At 42.7% G+C, this 18,978-nt stretch overlaps 2 protein-coding genes across 3 annotated transcripts; both read left to right on the top strand.

Moving 5' to 3' along the window:
- Positions 1–1,934: 1,934 nt before the first annotated feature.
- dclk3 (doublecortin-like kinase 3) lies at positions 1,935–11,069 on the top strand. 2 transcript variants are annotated; one of them, XM_005478613.4, is made up of 7 exons: positions 1,935–2,195; positions 3,308–3,519; positions 4,006–4,137; positions 5,647–6,843; positions 7,902–8,034; positions 8,119–8,286; positions 8,423–11,069. In XM_005478613.4, exons 1-7 carry the CDS (start codon positions 2,129–2,131, stop codon positions 9,133–9,135), a joined length of 2,622 nt encoding a protein of 873 aa, XP_005478670.1. In that variant the 5' UTR covers positions 1,935–2,128; the 3' UTR covers positions 9,136–11,069. The 2 variants fall into 2 exon arrangements, with proteins under 2 accessions (XP_005478670.1, XP_025757876.1); XM_025902091.1 differs by lacking the exon at positions 1,935–2,195 and having other exon boundaries at positions 3,437–3,519; positions 4,029–4,137.
- Positions 10,620–18,466, top strand: zftraf1 (zinc finger TRAF-type containing 1). Its single transcript, XM_005478612.3, has 7 exons — positions 10,620–11,128; positions 11,388–11,737; positions 12,800–12,894; positions 13,572–13,715; positions 14,734–14,945; positions 15,110–15,288; positions 16,363–18,466. The coding sequence occupies exons 2-7, from the start codon at positions 11,450–11,452 to the stop codon at positions 16,573–16,575; spliced, it is 1,131 nt and encodes a 376-aa protein (XP_005478669.1). The 5' UTR covers positions 10,620–11,128; positions 11,388–11,449; the 3' UTR covers positions 16,576–18,466.
- The last annotated feature ends 512 nt before the right edge of the window (positions 18,467–18,978 follow it).

Here is an 18,978-nt window from a genome sequence, read left to right as displayed (position 1 = left end):
TGTGAATGTGATTGCATCAGTGGAAGTGTCATGCTGCAAAACCTCATGAAGAAAGTGAAGCACTGGATATTATTTTGCCTGTGACCCACATTTCTAACAAAGTTTCATGAAAACTGGCAACAAATGGCAGAGAAATTATCCACATTAACCCTCCAGGGTCTCCACTTCTTTCTCCCTTAATAGAAAAAATTGGTTCAGCTTCTGAGCTCCCTGCTGAAATAGTCTGAAGTTAAAGTGTATAAAAATAACAATAAATTTAAAAAAAGGTGGTATTCCCCCTGATATGAAGGCAAAATAAATTAAAATATAGTCCTAGCAGTCATCTGAGCTTTTGTCCTCGCTTTGAGAAAACACACGCACCGTTACGTCTCAGTGGTGCGTCCAGGATCAGGAGCCGGAACAGAAGTTGATGCTTCCTGATCCAATATCAACAGTATCCTGGGAGACAGAGCCGTGGGGGGGGGGGGCAGCGTATCAAAAGATCAACTAGAAACTGTGTGTTTTAATGTGTGTGTGTGTGTGTGTGTGTTAAATTCCATCTGTGAAACTATGGTAACCCCCCTGAGACTGGCAGCTCCTCTCCCCCTCTGTCACTGTGAATTGTCACCATATCTCTACTCCAGCCTTTGTGATATAAAAGGCTTTGTTTGGGGATTCATTTTTCTCCCTCGTTCTGTGGTTGAAACATAAAGTGATTTCACAAGGACAGTAGCTGGCTTTAAGCACAGACGAGTCAGTTCATGTTCTCTCTTTTCTGAGAATTTCGAAGATGAATGGAGGGCAAAACTGGCATAGACACTCAAGCATGGCTCCTGGATATCAAAAAACATGGCTCTTCTCTTACATGTTCATTGTTTTAAACCTCTAAGCCATCAAGTCACCATCTTCTAGGACTGACAATCCAAATATACAAAGAGTAAAGTAAGAAAACAAGGGCAAAAGAGAGTGCAATGGTATACAGTAAATTCCGCTGATGTGGATTTAAACCAGCAACAAGGCCCATGCTGTGTTTTTAACCACTAGATCAACCAAATCCTATCTATCCATCCATTTTCTTCCACTTATCCAGTTCAAGGTCATGGCTGAAGCTGGAGCCTATCCAAGCTGTGATAGGGCAAGAGGCGGTACATTCTGGATAGGTTGCCAATCTATCACAGGGTTAACGCAGAGATTCACACTCTGACCAATTTAGAATCACCATTTAACCTTAATCAAATTAAACATGAAAGTCTCTGGACTGTGGGAAATATTGTGAAATAAATAAAATAGCGACAATCACTTACAGGTAGACTTTTTTTAGAGAAAATATAGGCCTGAATCTAAGGTTAAGATATGAATCTGAAAAAGATTAACTATTTTGTTGGCCTGTCAGAAATGTGTCTGGGTTTTAACCCTGGATGATCCCAAACTCACCCCTGAGGTGAGGTGCAAGTTGCTAAGGCACACACAAAAAGACACACACAAAACCCAACCCACAAATACATGTGGAGGTTTATGTATATATTTGAGCCTGTGTGGATTAGAGAAATTCAAACCTGTGAACCCAATTCTTGCTTTTCAAAGTCATCAAAGATGTATGCTGTAGAATCAGTCCACTGTGTTCAAAGAAATCAATAATACTCGGTGTCAAGTCTTGAAGACAAAACTGGATACTTCCGGTAAAAATGCTCAAAATAAGGCTACGTGCCCTCTATAGTCGTTAGCCATTTCGAGCCATTAGTTTGTTTAAAGTATGTCAGTAATTAATTGCCGTGATAAATATATGTGCATTTTTTTAAAAGCATCACGTTCGGGAGACACACACATCTAGATGCAACACAATGTTCCCTGAGTCAAAGTATTTTATTTTGACGTCAAACTCGGTGAGCTTCCGGTATTTTTCCCTCTACATCCGTTCAACTTCACCTGTATCCATAGCAACCACAGTAGCTACAGGGCCCTCTCTCAGAGCATCCCGTTACTTTACGTGAAAGCTAAGAGGCGGTATGACAGCAGTAGCTCATGGAGGAATAAAACCGAGCAGGAATTAAGAGTCACTGGTTTTTAAATATATTTTTTATCATTTATGTCTTAATTTAATTAGCTGTTTTTGTTTTGTCTTTTGTTTAATTTTATTGTTTCGAAAGACATGACTCCCTCACAGAAAGCACGGTATGGATGCGAAGGGGGGCGTAACGCTAAATTAAGATTGTCAGGTGAGTCTTTGGTCGGGCTGAATCGAGTTTATGTACAGCTAAAATCATTTAAAACTGAGTGTCTCAGCTAAAACTTTGAACGACAAAAAGTAGGTGGGAAACATTAGCTTTTAGCTATTAAAAAAAATACAAATATTATTTAACTAAAATCTTAAAGACCCTTTTGATAGAAACCATTCTGACACGAGGTAAGCTTTAGAAAACGTTTTTATGTTAATTGTGATATTAATGGTGTCTGATATTCATATCCTCATATATTTGGGGCTTAATTAATGAGATTAGTAACACCTGTGTTACAACTTCATGCTAAAATGGCTCTTTTGAAAAAGGCTAGCCCGCAAAGAACATGAAAAATAGTTAACCACATTATATATGGCCTACCCTCAAAACACACACACACACACAGATAAAAGGCTGATTCAGTCTTCTTTGACTGGTCACAGCTGGCTCTTTATGGGATATTTGAGCTGAAGGACATGAGTGTTTTTCTGTGTCCACTCTGAAAAGCTTTTGTGTGTGAATGTGAGTGTGTGTGTCTATTCACATTGGGGGGGGGCAGGCGGGGTTGTCACGTTGAAGGTAAAGTCTTGTGTTTTTGTCTATTGTTCTGTGTCTGGCAACAAAACACAAAACCCACAGCCCTGCCGACTGAATGGATAGCATCTCTCTGTCTCACCGCAGTGCCAGAAAGTGAAATGTCAAAGATGCTGTGTGGGTCTCTAATGATTCATTAATCATGCAGATTTTGCTGAGCCCTAAATAGGTCACACAGGCTTTTGTTGGTGTGGGTGTGTGTATATCTGTAACGGCTTTTCATGACTTAAGGAAGCCTAAATAATTCAGCCGACGGGTCAAGGTGCTTGAGGAATCTCAAATGGCCTTTGGACTCTGTAGGATGGAAAACACTCAAATCTGATCAGCCGGATTTGCTTTCACACTCACACAGGCTCACAGGATGAGGAGCAGGTGTTGTGTTACTTATGAGTTTCTATTGTATACAAGTCTAGAAGAGGTCTACCAGCCATGCCGACTTCACTCAGCATTATAGAACTCACTTTCATAAATCCAACTTGGTGTCCGTGTTTGTTCCTCTACCCCTCTCTTTGCTTCAGGTCCTTCTGTACCCATGTCAAAACGTCCAGTTGGGGTCCCCCAGTCCTGGCCCATTCACCCTCATCCTGCAGAACATGCTCGCAGGTCCCACTTTCTTCCTCCACCTCCTCCTCTCCTCCCCCTGTTCCACACCCAGCATGCAGAGGAGAGCGCTGAGCGGCCTCATCTGGTCACCATTGTCCGCCCATGTGGCCAAAGCACACTACGGAAGGTGAGCTAAATGTTGGCTGTTTTTGGTAGCTCTTTAAAATAAGGCACAATTGTACTAGTGCCTCACAGACTACTTATGAGACATGTTTTTACAACCATTTTTGGATTAAAACGATATCAAAAAATCCCCTGTGGTGACTTTAATGCTTTCTATTTGATAATAATGCAATACAATGATGGCTTGTTTCACGGCAACTCTTCATCAGAAGTGCTCATACGGTCCACTGGAGATGTTTCTCTAATGAAGAAAAGACCCAATAAGATAAAGGAAGTGTTAGTAGAAGAAAAGAAGGGACACTCTAAAAGTGATTCTTATTAATAGCTTAGAACCAATCTGATTTATTAACCACTTTAAAGATAGTATTGATGATTTATAAATCCCTTCTAAAAGTGATGATTTGATGTTTTCAATTTCTAAGAATATAATTTAGATGGGATGAATTTCCTAACCTAACAGTGTTATGATCTTTGTCTCTGGGCTTGCAAGGTAACAGTACTGTTGAACCGCAGGGGTGTGGTGTCCTTTGAGCAACTGCTGTTGGATATCTCGGAGGCACTGGGATTTCCTCGTTGGCACAGAGCCAGAGTCACACGTCTTTACACAACTCATGCACGAGAGGTGAGGCCCAACCATGACCAGATTAACTTGAAAAGGGAGTAGGCAAAAATGTGCAGGAGGCCCCTATAAACCTCCTGCAACCCCCACATTCAGTATACAGTTCAATGTAGAGATTTGTGGTCATTTACTTCGACCTCAATTCTGAAAAAGCTGGGAAACTATAAAATTTAAATAAAAACAAAATGGAACGACTTGCATATTTTATAAACCGAAAGTTTATTCACACTAGAACATTGAAAATATATAAAATGTTGTAACTCAGAAAATGTACCATTTTTTAAGATCAAGGACATCCAACACTGATTTTTTTTTTTTGCCTTGCCTCTTGTGCACAGAGATTTTTCCAGAATTTCTCTCTGAATTCCTTGATGATGTTATGCACTGTAGATGTTTGGACTTTCAAAGTTTTTATATTTTTAGGTTAATTTTTACTATTTGATAATTATGTGTTTTTACATTGTTCTGAAATTCTTCTGTAATTTGTTAATGCTTTTTGTTACAGATGGGTGAGCCTCTGCCCATCTTCACTTCTGAGAAACTCTGCCTCTCTACGATGCTCTTACTATACCCAGTCATGTTACTGACCTGATCACAATTTACCTAAAGTTCTAAATCGTTCCTCTGGCTGTTTATTTTTAGTACCACTTAGTTTTCCAACTTTTGAGATGTGTTGCTGCTATCAAATTCAAAAAAGATCTGTTAATAAAATACTGTATGAGGCTCTGAGATTTGCAAATCATCTCATATGAATTTTATTTATATTTGACACATATTTCAGACTTTCAGACTGAGGGGGAAAATGGAAAATGTGCAACTATAAAGCCCCATTTAGAACCTGTGCAAGTTGTTTTTTCTTTCTTTTGTGTTCAAAAACATTTTGAATGCTCTGATTTGGACACAGAGGAGACATATTTGGACATAAAGCAGTATGGTGTGTATGTACCCTTGTATTTTAGGGTAATGCAAGCATTTTATTTTAATTTGAATTGGTAGAAAAAGGTGACAAAAACTGGGACTAGGGATTCCAGGTCTTCAAGACATTGTTAGGCTTTGCTGTTCTCCGCAACTGACTTTCTTCCCAAATGAACCAATATAAACTTAGCTAAGAATAAAAGATATTCAGTGTTTTCTTTTCACAATAAGTTGCAGATTTTTCACAGGTTTAATCTGAGAAGCATCCCTCACAGTTTGCTCTGTACAATGTTGAGCAAAATAATGCAGCTTGATAATATATTTGAGGAGAAGAATGGCTTTCTCAGACAAATAAATCATTGCACAAAATCTATTAACTTTGCTTTTATAATTAGCGAGAGCATTTTAATATAGGTTGCTACAGCCACATAATCACAGTACATGAAATTAAAAGAGGTGGAAAAAATCAAACAGAAAAACATGATTTTATATTTAATATAAAGATTTTAGCAGCCTTATAAAATTGACAGAATTTTTGCTGCAGATCTGATGTCTGTGAGTGTGTTTTTTTCACCACTCTGTCTCCGTCTATCACAGGTTAAGGGTGTGTGTGATTTTTTCCGAGGGGAGGTCGCCTTCCTGGCTCTTGGTAAGGCTCGTCCTGAGTTGAGCAGCGTGCAGGAAGCTTTGGAGGAATTATTTCCAGAACATTCACATTACCGATCAAGTGCCCTGCGGGCCTGGGAGAAGAGACTAAGGCCACCGCCAGATAAAGCAGCCAAGGCTGACAGTGGGTACAGCGAAGGGACCGACAGTAGCGGGACTAACCAAGAGACATGCCAAGACACAAATACACATGCCAAGTCTTATACTAATACTCACACATCTCAACATACAGACACACACGAGGCAGACAAATATAATTCTGACCAACAGAAGTCTCATAAAAAGAATTCATGCAGAAAATCTGTTCACCTTCCCAACCACCTGCAGAGGCTAAATGTGAGGGGAGGAGTCAGAGTGCATCAGCCTTCTCCGACTGATCCTTTTAAACATGAAGAGGTTCCAAGAAATGCAGACATACCGTCTCCTACGCTTTGTGAAAACTGCTTAGCGAGAAGACTTAAACATCAGAGTCCACAACCGATCAGTGTGCTATCAGCGAGGGTCCCACTTCCTCCTGTGTCAAAGAAGCAAAAAGAGCAGGAGGCAAAAAAGCCGGATATTTATAACAACCCTTCGTCTCCTCGACCAATCAGCAGAGACGAGGAGAAGAGCCGTATTCAAATACGGCTTTTAAGTGCAGCTCCAGATATTGGTGCAGCTCTTAAAGACTCACAGAAAAGAGAAACCTGTGATCCCCCCACCGATGGCAGAGACGTCACCCTGACAGACATCGAGCAATGCTACGAATTTGGACGTGTGGTTGGAGACGGGAACTTTGCGGTGGTGCGAGAGTGCCGCCGTCGTGACAGTGGTCAAACCCTTGCCATCAAAATAGTAGAGCGGGCCAAACTGATTGGTCGAGAGCACATGATGCAGAATGAGCTGAGTCTCCTGGGGAGTCTGCGTCACCCTCGCATAGTGAGGCTGTTCGCGCACCACCACACAAACACTCACTCCTATCTGGTGATGGAGCTGGTGAGTGGAGGGGATCTGTTTGAGGCCATCAGTGACCAGGGAAAGTTTTCAGAGGCAGAGGCAGGACTGATGGTGTCAGATGTGAGTGAAGCTCTGAATTATATCCACTGCAAGAGCATCGTCCACAGAGACCTCAAGCCAGAGAACCTCCTGGTGAGTTTCAGGGTAGATTAGTGAGAATGATTGTTGGGTTCTGAAGTTCGTGTGCGTAAAAAATGATAATCAAGCTTCTTTTTTTCATTTTAACATATTACTATTCAGGGTTTTCCCTGGCTTAAAAATTGTCCTTTTGGAGGGTGACAACAAACATTAGCATAATTGGACCACCTGGCAAAAACACTTTAACTTAGTTAACAGAAGGCTGCCTTTTCCTGTTATTTATGGTTCACAACTACACCATAGAGACACCCACACCATAAAACCTAACATAAGTCAATATCAGTGGTTTAAAGCAGTGCATAGATGAGTTGGCAAGTGTGTGACACATGACATGCGTGCTAAAGCAAAATGAAAATAACTCAAATGAAAGGATACTTCTGCAACAAAACACATGCATGCACACAGCAAAACATAACATGAGTATATTTTTTATGAAATAAAAACAGATGGGTCGTAGTTTTCTCGCATGCCCATCATGTTAAGTAACATTTGTTAAACTAATACCTTTCTAGATTTGTGGTTAGAATACAATGACCATTAAAAAACCCCAAAGCAAATAAATACAGTGTAATAATAATGAATAAACAGAGATAAATATAGATTTAAAAAAAACACTGCTAAAAGCAGATGGCAGTTGAGATCCTTTATGTGTCTAGTAATCTTAAGTCTAGCAGATAAGACTGAGCCCAGAACTGAACTTTGTGGTACGCTACACAAACTGAGGTTAGAAGGAGAACTGCCACAAAATGACTTTAGATTATAGCAGCTATTCTTTACATTTTTCTTCCACCAACACTCGAGTTTGACACACTCTCTGACTTCATAAACCAAAACAGCCACATCAACACAACTGTGCTGTCAGATCATCACACAAGTATTATTTATAATGTCTGTAGAGTAAGAAAGTGCAGTTATTTTTTAAACTCTGAGATGCACAAAAATGTCAACGGGATAACTATTTTGATGACCTCAAAGATTCAAAAAATTCAAACCCAACTTTGTCTCCATGGCTCATGCTGTCTGTGTTTTATTTCACCTACTCCCTTTCTCAGATAGAGCAAGTCGCTGCTGGCATCTGCAGGCTGAAGCTGGGAGACTTTGGTCTTGCCATGGTTGTAACTGAGCCAGTCTTCACCATATGTGGCACACCCACATATGTAGCCCCAGAGATCCTCTGTGAGACAGGTGATGACTTTATGTGACTCCTCTGTCTGAATTTGGGTTGCGTTTTGTCATTCTGAAAAGTTGTACTTGTGTTTTGCCTGTCAGGTTATGGTGTAGCAGTGGATGTTTGGGCTCTGGGTGTGATTCTCTATATCCTGGTGTGTGGCTTCCCCCCGTTTCGCAGTCGTGATCGTGACCAGGTAGAGCTGTTCCAGCTAATAAAGCAGGCACAACTTAATTTTCCATCCCCCTACTGGGACCCCATATCAGAGGGTGAGTTAAGTATAAGTGTACAAGTAAAAGTAAAAGTACTCGTGTAAAAGTGTAAAAGCAAATATGTGTATATATATATATATATAATAATGGATTATTTACTGCGTGTTTTTTCTCTCTGTGCACTCATGTGCAGAAGTGAGAGGCCTCATCCGAGCTCTCCTTCAGCCGGATCCCACCGTGAGGCTGACAGCAGAGCAGGCCCTCCTGCATCCCTGGGTGAAAGCAATGGCTTCAACTTGCAAGCAGAGGGCGCTCACAGACAAAACTCCAAGAGACATAGAAACCACTGGAGGAAAACCAGAAACAATCCAGAAAGCAGCTAAAACAAACACCACAGAATCACTGACAGACAAAACAAGAAAACACGCCATCAATGAGGAGATCGCACTGAAGGAGCTCGGCAGACAGGATGAGAGACAAACGGCGATGAGCAGTGGAAGAGGACAGGATAAGAACAAACCAGCAGAGCAACAACTAGTGGAGGCAAGCCACTTATCCCCACAGGACAGAGAGCACACACCCTCAGAGGCCTCGACCGGTCAACATAAACCAGAGGCTGCCTCTACAGATAGACGAGAAACACAGTGTCCAAGTCCAAAGCTGCTGAACTCTAAATTCAATCACCTTGATTCCCCCTCAGAAGCTGAAACTGAACTTCTACCACAGATTAAGACACAAGCAAAACTGACCAGAATGCAGACACCAACAGGTTCTACACCTCCAACCAACCCATCCTCCACCCCTACTTCCTCTCTGCATCAACAAAACTTAACTTCTGCACCGCAAAACCATAACAAACCAGACGCCCACGCCACCACCATCGCACACCCTCCAACTCTGTCCTGATGTCACTGTCAATCCCGTTTGTGTGATGAGATCAGGGTCATTAATTTCATTGTTCCGGACAATACTGTTGATTTCTTGGCAGCTGAATCCTTCAATGGCCTGCAGATGAAGCGATTTTTACTCTCCTGGGGATGAATATGGACGGATTAATGAGGCTGGGTACATCTCATAAATGTATGTAATCCATTTATCCTGCAATCAGAAACTAATCACCGTGTTGTGTAATGACCGAGTAATGACCAAGGTACTGTCTGTGCAATACTGTGAGAGAAGGATGGAAAGGAAAATAGTTTAGCGCGGTTTCTGTTTTTTTTTACATGCTGGTGCATTAAAAATGCATTTTTTAGTCAATTTTTTGTATTTTTTCTTTTTCTTCTGCAAACTATGGTTAACTTTGAGACTAAAACAATGTATGCCACTGGTTTTAGTAGTTATTTTTAGCTGTAAGCTGAAGCTGATCCAGCCTCCTTTTATACTCGATATGCTTTTTATACTAGATGTTCTTTCCTCAAAATCTGTCTTGGCATTATTTATCTAGCAACATTAGTTTGTTATCTGCTCATGAAATAAAAATATACATACATTTATATATTATTTGTCCAAATAAATTCTGTTGGTAAAAACACGTCTTTTTAGACAGTGTGTTAGTTGTAACCAGTTTCTGTAAATTTGAGTTAATGTTAATGATCCTGTGTGATGACAGACAGCCATCTGTCGCAAATGGATGTGTGGTAAGATCAAGTAGCTAGTAATGAAGATTGCCCAACACCGAGGACAGGGTGAGCACATACGGCTGCTGGGTAAAGTGTGTGTACATAGCTGAGTGGGGCATTGCTGCAGGCCATTCCACACAGACCAAATAAGGCAGATCTGTGTGTCCAGTGGGAGTGGTTAGTCCTGTCCCTCCTGACTGCAAACAGCTGACCTTCTGACATCCTCCCTACCCCACCCAAAGCACCCAAAACACAGGCACAACACCCCCACCCTATACATATGAAACCCTCCCAGCCCCTGGTGTTCCTAAAACAAATATCTAGGACATGCAAACGCTTATAAATGCTTATGGGCTGGTAGTGATAGTTATTCGAGCACTACATGTTTAGAGCTGAATAATTTATGTATCCTTAATAAGCAACATCACATGAACCCGGTTTGATAGATTGCAGCAGGGATAATAGCATCGAGTCAGCATACCAGAGCACCGGAAACGAGGTGATTTTAGTCAAAAAGTTTTGATAAAAGTTATATTTATTTATTTATTTGTTACACAGCGGTCTTAGTAGTAAATATGTTATCACGGTATTATAATATATACAGTTTAATTATATAGAGCATGTGTGCTTTAGTGTAGTACCCTAATTTCGTCGCATATCAGGTTTTAGTCACCTTTCAAGCCCTGCCATACGCTGACCCGCAGGTGCACACTACGCATGCGCCTTTAAAAACTCTTTAAATACCCCAAGTCATCTGCCACAACAAAACATTCTGCTGTCAGCCCATTCACGGCTGTGCAATAGTAGTTACTGGCGCATAAGAGGCCCCGACAGAGACAGGCAAATATTTACTTTCATATCTGCGTCTCTGCTAGTAACCTCAATCGAGAACCTGTCTGAGTATTAACGAAATTGACCCTGAGTCGTAAAAGGCTGTGCAGGGTGAAGTCGGAGACGGACAGGAGAAAAAAAACCAAAAAAACAAAGATGGCTGTGTAGCTAGAGAGACAAGTCCCAACGGAACTGTCTCCAGCAGCAGCTTTAATCACCGACACGTCCCGTGAGTCCCGCGGACAGTCAGCCGGTACCGGAGCAGGGACGCAGGGAGCAGCCGAGCCGGGCCCGCTGGTGTTGTAAGCCGCTGTCATTGCGAGTAACGGCGTCGAGAGAGGGCACCAACAGCTGAGAGAGCCGGGGTTGTTTTTGTTCTGCCTGGGCAGAGGGAGAGGACTGCTGTGTTTTTGTCAACGTAGCTAGCCGCATAGTCTGCTAGCCTCACTGTAAGTCACCAAAAAAAAAAGAAAAAAAAAAGTCGACATTTCTTTTATCAGATAGCCGTGATTACATTGTGCACATGCTCTCGTTATTACTCATTAATTGGCGGTTTAAGATCCAAGTTTGTGAATGTAGGGTGGCGTTAACAATAAGTTAGCCCGCATTCCTTCCTGACTGCCGAAGCGCTAGCCTAGCTCACGTTAGCTTGCTGTCAGCTGACCGTTAGCTTGACAGGTGGTAAGCTAACCTCGAGCTAACCTGCAGGTATTTCGGGCTCAGCCTGGTCGCGGCGGGTACATAACAGGCTTTTCAAGAAAGCCACCGTCATGTCTTCACTGGAAGAGCGAGACGTAGGCGTTGCGGCCGCCCCTGGCTCCTCCTCGGCCGGCCTAGGGGTCGGGGCCGTGGGGGTAGCTGTGGAGGCTGTCGCTGGGGTCGCAGCCATGCAAGAGGAGGTCGCGATACGTCGAGAAGGGCCCGAGCCAGACCCAGACGAGCCACCCAAGAAGAGGGTGAAATTACCCGAGGGAGAGGCAGGGAAGCTGGAGGAGAGACTGTACTCAGTGCTGTGCTGCACCGTGTGCCTAGACTTGCCCAAGGCGTCTGTATATCAGGTAAACATGTTGTCAATCACAAATCTGACCCCCTCCACAACCCCACAACCCTAAACAAACATCAGCACACTAGCTCAACCTCATAATAGAAGCTCCCCATGTGTCCCCAACCCTCAATCCCCACTGTCAACCTGTTGAATGTGTTGGCCAGCTCCATTTATTTTTAGTGATACTGGATCCGACAAAGGCCCCAAGTGTCAACAGCAGATTGAGCCATAAGGCCAAGAGACCAGACACAACCAGGCCAGGTGGTCAGCTGTGCTGGCTCAAGTTTATAACATAATACTGTGAATTATCCTCAGAGAGAGAAAGAGAGAAACAGAAAAACTACACCCCCAACCCCTCATAAGACTCCCAAAACCTAAATTGTCCTTTCCTTGACCTTTACCCCAGCTTTCTACAAAATGACCCCAAACTGCTCTTGTCAATGTCAAAGGAGCACATTTGCTAAGTCAGTCATTGTCCAGCTAGTCCTCTGCATTTATATGCCTGACTGCACAGTGTTAATCTTTAACATTTATTGGTAATATAAACACAACCCTATGTTCTTTCCATACATAACATTCTGCACATGCATCCAGATGTATTGAGTTAGGTTTGTTAAGCCCAGTTTCACACAGAAAATAACATCATTTATGTAAAAAAAAAAAAAAAAAAAGGTTTTCAGTATAGTTTCTTCATTGAGTTATAATCTGTCAGATATTTCACAGAAAGAGGCAGACAGCCTGTTCAGCAGATTTAGCCAATTCAGTATTACAACTTAACCAAAACTATAAATAACCAAACATTTAAGCAAACGTGTTGAATGGGTTTACACTAAATTATTTGTTGTAATATGAATATAAATTAAACTGGCCACTCTTTCATATTTATAAGTTGTTCCAGTTTATTATTTAAATAAACCCATGTAACATATGATCTGTTATTTCATTAATATTTGACACATTTAAGTCAATATTTATTCTCTAGGTCTCTTCCTGTTTAACAACATCACTAGATAATTTATCGCTTTCCTCAGACCTTCTGATTGACCCGTCAGCATCTTTTTTTTTGTCCTACTAGTGTACCAATGGACACCTGATGTGCGCTGGCTGTTTTATCCACCTTCTGGCTGATTCACGTCTGAAGGAGGAACAGGCCACATGTCCCAACTGCAGGTAAACCAGCAAACAAAATACCAGTGTGGATCCAGATTTTGGTGACCGGTAAGTTAAGCTTAAGGGTGACATAAATTAAACGTGACACGTGAAAGAAACACAAACGGGTATGTAACATCACATTTGCAGGGAGATGATCAAACAAACATATAATATATACGAGGATCAAAAGAATTTGGATTTATAATATTTTAAAAAGAAAACATATAGATGTTAATAATCGCTGTATGTGTGACAATGTTCATGCAAAGTTTAGTGCCACCTGTGTACCCACCTATTATGGAGCTACAATCATTATAGTGAGAAGAAGTCGCTGGAGTAGATCTAAATGTTTAGAAGGCATACTAAACAAAACTATAACCAGCGACATTTGCCGCTTAATATTTTATATTTCATCTTTTGCTTGTTAGTACTGGGCCTCTTGTAAGAGAAACATTCTCACGGTTGAATTTTTAATTAGGCTTAATGAAGCATGTTTGTCTGACATCTGAAGTTTTGCACAAACACAAAAACACCTTAATTAATTTTACTCAGCCTCATAATACACTTGGCAACAAAAGGCATAGTACTCAGTGGCTCTTGGCTTTACTTTGCGTCAGTATATTCTACATACCTCAAATCTTAAATATACCCCTGCCCTGAGGTGTGATTTATGCTTTTTCTCCCTGTTTGTGTAGGTGTGAGATCAGCAAGAACCTGTGCTGCAGGAACCTCGCGGTGGAGAAGGCTGTCAGTGAGCTGCCGACAGATTGTACCTTCTGCCTAAAACAGTTCCCCCGCTCCAGCTTAGAGAGACACCAGAAAGAGGAGTGCCAAGACAGGTACACACAAACACACACACACATACATACACAGAATGACAGTTTTTCCAAGTTTTGCAGCACTTGTAGCCAGAGAAAGTGAGAAATGAGTTCCAGCCACTTTTCTTACAAAAGGCCCCAAAAGCATCAAATGAAGTGGGCTCAGGAGAGTAAACATACGGACATGTGACAGTAGCATGATAGTGTGTGTGTGTGTGTGTGTGTGTGTGTGTGTGTGTGTGTGTGTGTGTTGATGCGCTGCAGGATCACGCGGGGTTAATGTGGTGAAGCAGCTACTCCAGAGGAGAAAAACCACTAACATGATTACAGACTGCACATTATCTTGTATGTGATACTCATGGCCCGTCATGAAGTCCTATGGGGTTGTTGCTATAGCGATAGGTGACCCTGCTTAGAATACTGGTATCTGTGCAAGTGTTGCTATGACGACTGCCGTTTCGCCAGGTGTTATTTTTTGTTGTTTTTTTTTCTTTCACCTGGTCGGGTCAGACAGAAAATGACGGCGGTCTCCCGCGAGGAGGCGCTGACGTTGGCTCGTACTGTCGGGGCCGTTTGCTCATTAAGATATGAGGTTTAATACGGCATAATTACAGTGCATGATTACAGGTGTTTTTGTTGGGAATCCTATTTAAATGTCCACGTAGGCCAAAAACTTTCCAGTCAGAAGGTTGACTTATGTAAGCATGGCTTCAATTAGCCGTGCCTCGCTGCAGAGACTAACTAGTACCTTTCACATTACTAATAGCACGCGTCGACATGTTCTCGCTGAAAAGCATAATAAAGGATGTAGCTAATATGAATACATGCATTTATTCCTTGTGGTTGGGTCTCATCTTTAGTGCAGCATTAATTTTCTTTAGTTCCCAGCGCACGTTAATTAATACCTTTGGTGACTGTAACGTCCAACTACACCTGTCACGCATTCATCACAAAGCACCTGTGGAAAGGATGTCGTTTATGTACACCCACGCGTTTGCTTCCTTTGCGCTCAGCTCTTTCCCCACCATTATCTTGCCAGGGTGACACAGTGTAAGTACAAGAGGATCGGCTGCCCGTGGCAGGGTCCTTTTCATGAGCTACCAGCACACGAGAGTGAGTGCTCGCACCCCACGAAGACTGGAACAGAACTCATGGGGATACTGGGAGAGATGGACCAGAGCCACCGCAGAGACATGCAGCTGTACAACAGCATCTTCAGCCTGCTGTGTTATGAGAAGATTGGGTTTACAGGTACCTCCCCCCTCCAAATAAATAAATAAATGAATAAAAATAAAAAAGAGGATAAATTTGTTTGGTGATATCTGTGCCTGTAATTCAGTTTTTGTAATGTTTCCCTCCTTGTCACAGCCTTTCTCCTCCTTTCTAATTCATGCTGCATTTGTGTATCCACCCAGAGGTGCAGTTCAGGCCGTACCGCACTGATGACTTCATCACTCGTCTGTACTATGAAACACCGCGCTTCACTGTCCTCAACCAGACGTGGGTGCTGAAGGCCCGCGTGAACGACTCCGAGCGCAACCCCAACCTCTCCTGCAAGCGCACCCTCTCCTTCCAGCTCATCCTCAAGAGCAAGGTACACTTGCTACCCACTTACTTTATTTTTAGGTTTCTTCACGCTTGCTGGATTTCACTCTTTGCCTGATGTGGTTTGAATGGAGAGGTTTGGAGACACTTAAGGTCCTGGAACTGACTTTACAGACAGATAATCAACTCTGTTACCGTGACTCTAACGTGACTCTTTTACCGTTTGTGCAAGAGACAAATTTCAAACAGTTTTGGAAAGAAGAGAAGACGAGCTTAAGGGGATATTTGGTTTATCATGGTAGAACAAAGTATTCTCAAGGTACTTCTGTTTGAACACAGATGTTACCATGTGCGCTTCACATTACTGAAACTCGTCAACCATTTTGGGCTACACAGAAAATTCAAATGGTTTCTGAAAGATGAGAGCTATTTTGTAATTTTATAGCCAAGAAAAGAGCGTTATGGGTTTAGGCAGATTGGTTGTACACACAATGACCTCATTATTTAAAACTTTAAGGGAAGTCTACATTTATTTAGTTTTAAAAGACTTTTGGTTAGAAGAGACGAACCAAAAGGTTAGAAATAAGGCAGGTTAACAACCCCAAGACCCCTGTTCAAATGCACAGAGAAGCTGCTGTAACTTCAGTGTCAGCGGTCACTGGGATTGCATGTATACAGTCTCATAAAATAAGGCTTAAAAAATGGCTTTTTTTCTCCCCTGCTATAGGTTGGAGTTCTACTACACATGTGCACATTTTCACAGCATTATGGCTGCCTTTACAGTTACAGTGAGACATGCCTGAACGGCCAAGAGTGTTTTTATGTGTGATTTTTTTTTTATATTTTCTCTTTTTTGTGAAAAAAGCAGCAATATCTAAAATTACCACCAGTTATTGCATTATGAGGGCGAGGAATTCAGTTATGGAAAAGAAAATTTGAGGTAATAGAAGAGCCCATGGGCATTTCTGATGATAAATGTATATGTCAGCGATACTTTGAAGTTGCTTATTCTCGCCAACCGACTGATCAAAGTTCAGAGATTTTCAGATGAGTTTTCACTGAGATATTTAGAGCTCACGAGCTGGAGCCGGCCCCCTGCTTTAACCTGGATGTGTCTCCACAGGTGAACTCGGTCCTGGAGTGCTCCTTCCTCCTGCTGAAGGGCCCCTACGACGACGTGTGGATCAAGCCGGTTATCCACCACCACTCCTTCAGCAACGACACCAACGAGACCGACTACGTCCCGCTGCCCATCTCCGACTCGGTGGAGTGCAACAAACTGCTGGCCGCCAAAAACATCAACCTGCGCCTGTTCATCTTCCAAGTCCAAAAATAAAGAGGAGCGAGAGACGGAGGAGGAAGATGGAGCAGGGGGTGGGGTGGGGGTGAGGGGTCAGAGAGAGGATGTGATGATTAAAGAGAGACACCGCAGAACCATTGATACCTCTTAACACAAAAACAAATACATGAACACACACCTTCACACAGGGTACACGCTTCTACACACACACACACACACACACACACACACACCACTAATTACACATACCTCCTTTTTGCTTTTAAAAGATAGTGAGACCCCTTGCCCGGGAAAGCTGTGAGTTGCTATAGAGATGGGTGGGCATTGATATGAGATTGTGATGGCGGGGGTGGAGCCTGCGAAGGCATGGGTGGGGATGTCGGCAGCAGTGGAGGAGCGGGAGAGGGCGGGGGGAAGTTCCCAAATGGTTGGTGTCTACCTGTGGTTCGTGAATGACCTTTCAATTCCTGACACCCACAGCCAAAGGTAGCACACACACCAACCAAAACAGGTGTGGCTGTTGTGTGCGCATGTGTGTGTGTGTGTGTGCGCGTGGGTGAGAGGGAAACAGAGTTGCGTGGCGGGGACCCTGGAACGCAGCCTCAACTCTGCTCACCTGTTCAGGTTTCCCAAAGACGCGTGATAATGTGAAAACAGAGCGATCGACTCTGCTGAGCTGGAGCACATGAAGGAGTGTGTGTGTTAATCTGTGTTGTCCTTTCTCCTCCCTCTACACACTGTACGCCCGAGTTTCCCCGTGAAGCTCATCATCCCACCTCCACCGCCCCCCCGGTCTGCATTTCATCAAGAGGAGAGACGGCCTGGCTGCGTGCATGTGTTTTAGTTCTTCGACTTATTCCTGCAGCTGGGGGTTATATTCAACCTTCAACACTAATACCATTTTTATTTTCTCTTAACCCCGAGTATTTAAGTACCTGTGAACTTTTTCTTTCTTTAGTCGGGTTTTAGCGTGTGAACGGCCACCTGTGTAGTGCATACATGAGTGAGTGAGTGTAAACAGATCCAAACTGTGAGATTCTTTGCAAACGTGTCTCCAGGTGAGCAGTATAAGCTTAGAGGACATTACTAGCATGGCTGGACTACCACAAGACCTTCAAAGCCCCCCCTCCAAAAGAAAGTACCCCTAGGGGTTCACAGTGTGTCAGTTAATTTTTGGTCAATTATCGTCTTTATTTGTTATTTGCATCTCTAAAATGAAATGTTAACTAGCAGATGGATTATCACAGGATCAGTGTAGTTCTGACACTTTATTTTAGCTCATTGTGCATTTCTGGAGATTTTGTTTGTCTTAAGTTAACTCGTTGTTTTTGTTGTTTTTGTGTGTTTATGGTGTAAATCAGGTGAACCTTTGCATTTTAACTAGATCACACTGGGTTTCATTAAATTACCACAAACTGACTGACACACAGGAACTTCTAGGGACAGTATATAAGTGTGTGCTGGGATTCAGCAGGAGCATGACTGAGTTCCTGTTGTCTCTACACCCCCCCCTCCCACGATCCCCCCCTCGCACCCCGAATCTGTGCGGCAGGGCTAGCCTCAGAGAGTCTCAGGGCGATCAGGACTTCTTCATTCATCTGCTCAGAGATCAGCAGCCGTCTCAAGAGGCTTTTTCTGAAGGTCAGACTTCAGGTGGTGATGGATGGTGTGTGTGCGTGTTTGTGTGTGTGTGTGTGGAGAGAGGTGGTGTTTTACCTAACAATGGTGACATATTAGTGTTAGACTTACTTGAAGGAAAACGAAGCGACGTTACTTAAGTAGATTCTACTGTAAAGCAGATAGATCTCTCTCCTCCTGACCTCTACTTCCTGTATTTCTGTGTTTTAATGCTTTGTCTCTATGCCAGTGGACTCACTCATCTCACTATGGCTGTACATGTGCCTTTTATTAAAGATCATGGAACCTGCTTCTGCGTGTCTGAATGTTGGGGGCAAAAAAATAGGCCCAGCTCGGCGAAGGCGTCAGCCCGTATAAATTATGCATTCAGCACCGCAGAGATGAAAGCTAAATTTAATTTTAAGGCCCGGTGTGGATGATGGATATGTTTCATTGAATTTGAAGGGGGGGGGATATGAATAACTTTTAGTACAAAATGGCTTGTTCAGCTCCTGAACAATAACACATTGGCAGTTATTGCCTGCATGAAAGTGGCTACATCACAGCGAGATGTCAGCTGTCTGAAGACTTAAAAAGAGAGGAGTGCTGTGTGTCTGTGAAAGCTAGTTTGATTTCTGGGCTGTAATTAGTTGGGTTCCGATTTGTTTATTTGACTTGATGCTGCAGGAAAAGCACGGGTGTAAAAATAATAAACGACAGCTGAATCCCATTTAGCTGCTTCACATTCAGGGCACTGCTGCTGTGCCACTGATTTACTGGGACACTTGAATAGAGCTGAGCGGCTCTTGCTGCGACTATTTA

Source organism: Oreochromis niloticus, linkage group LG22 (genome assembly GCF_001858045.2).
Source record: "Oreochromis niloticus isolate F11D_XX linkage group LG22, O_niloticus_UMD_NMBU, whole genome shotgun sequence".
Classification (NCBI taxonomy): Eukaryota; Metazoa; Chordata; class Actinopteri; order Cichliformes; family Cichlidae; genus Oreochromis; species Oreochromis niloticus.
Note: the sequence above shows the minus strand (reverse complement) of the source record. Positions and strands in the feature narration are given on the sequence as shown.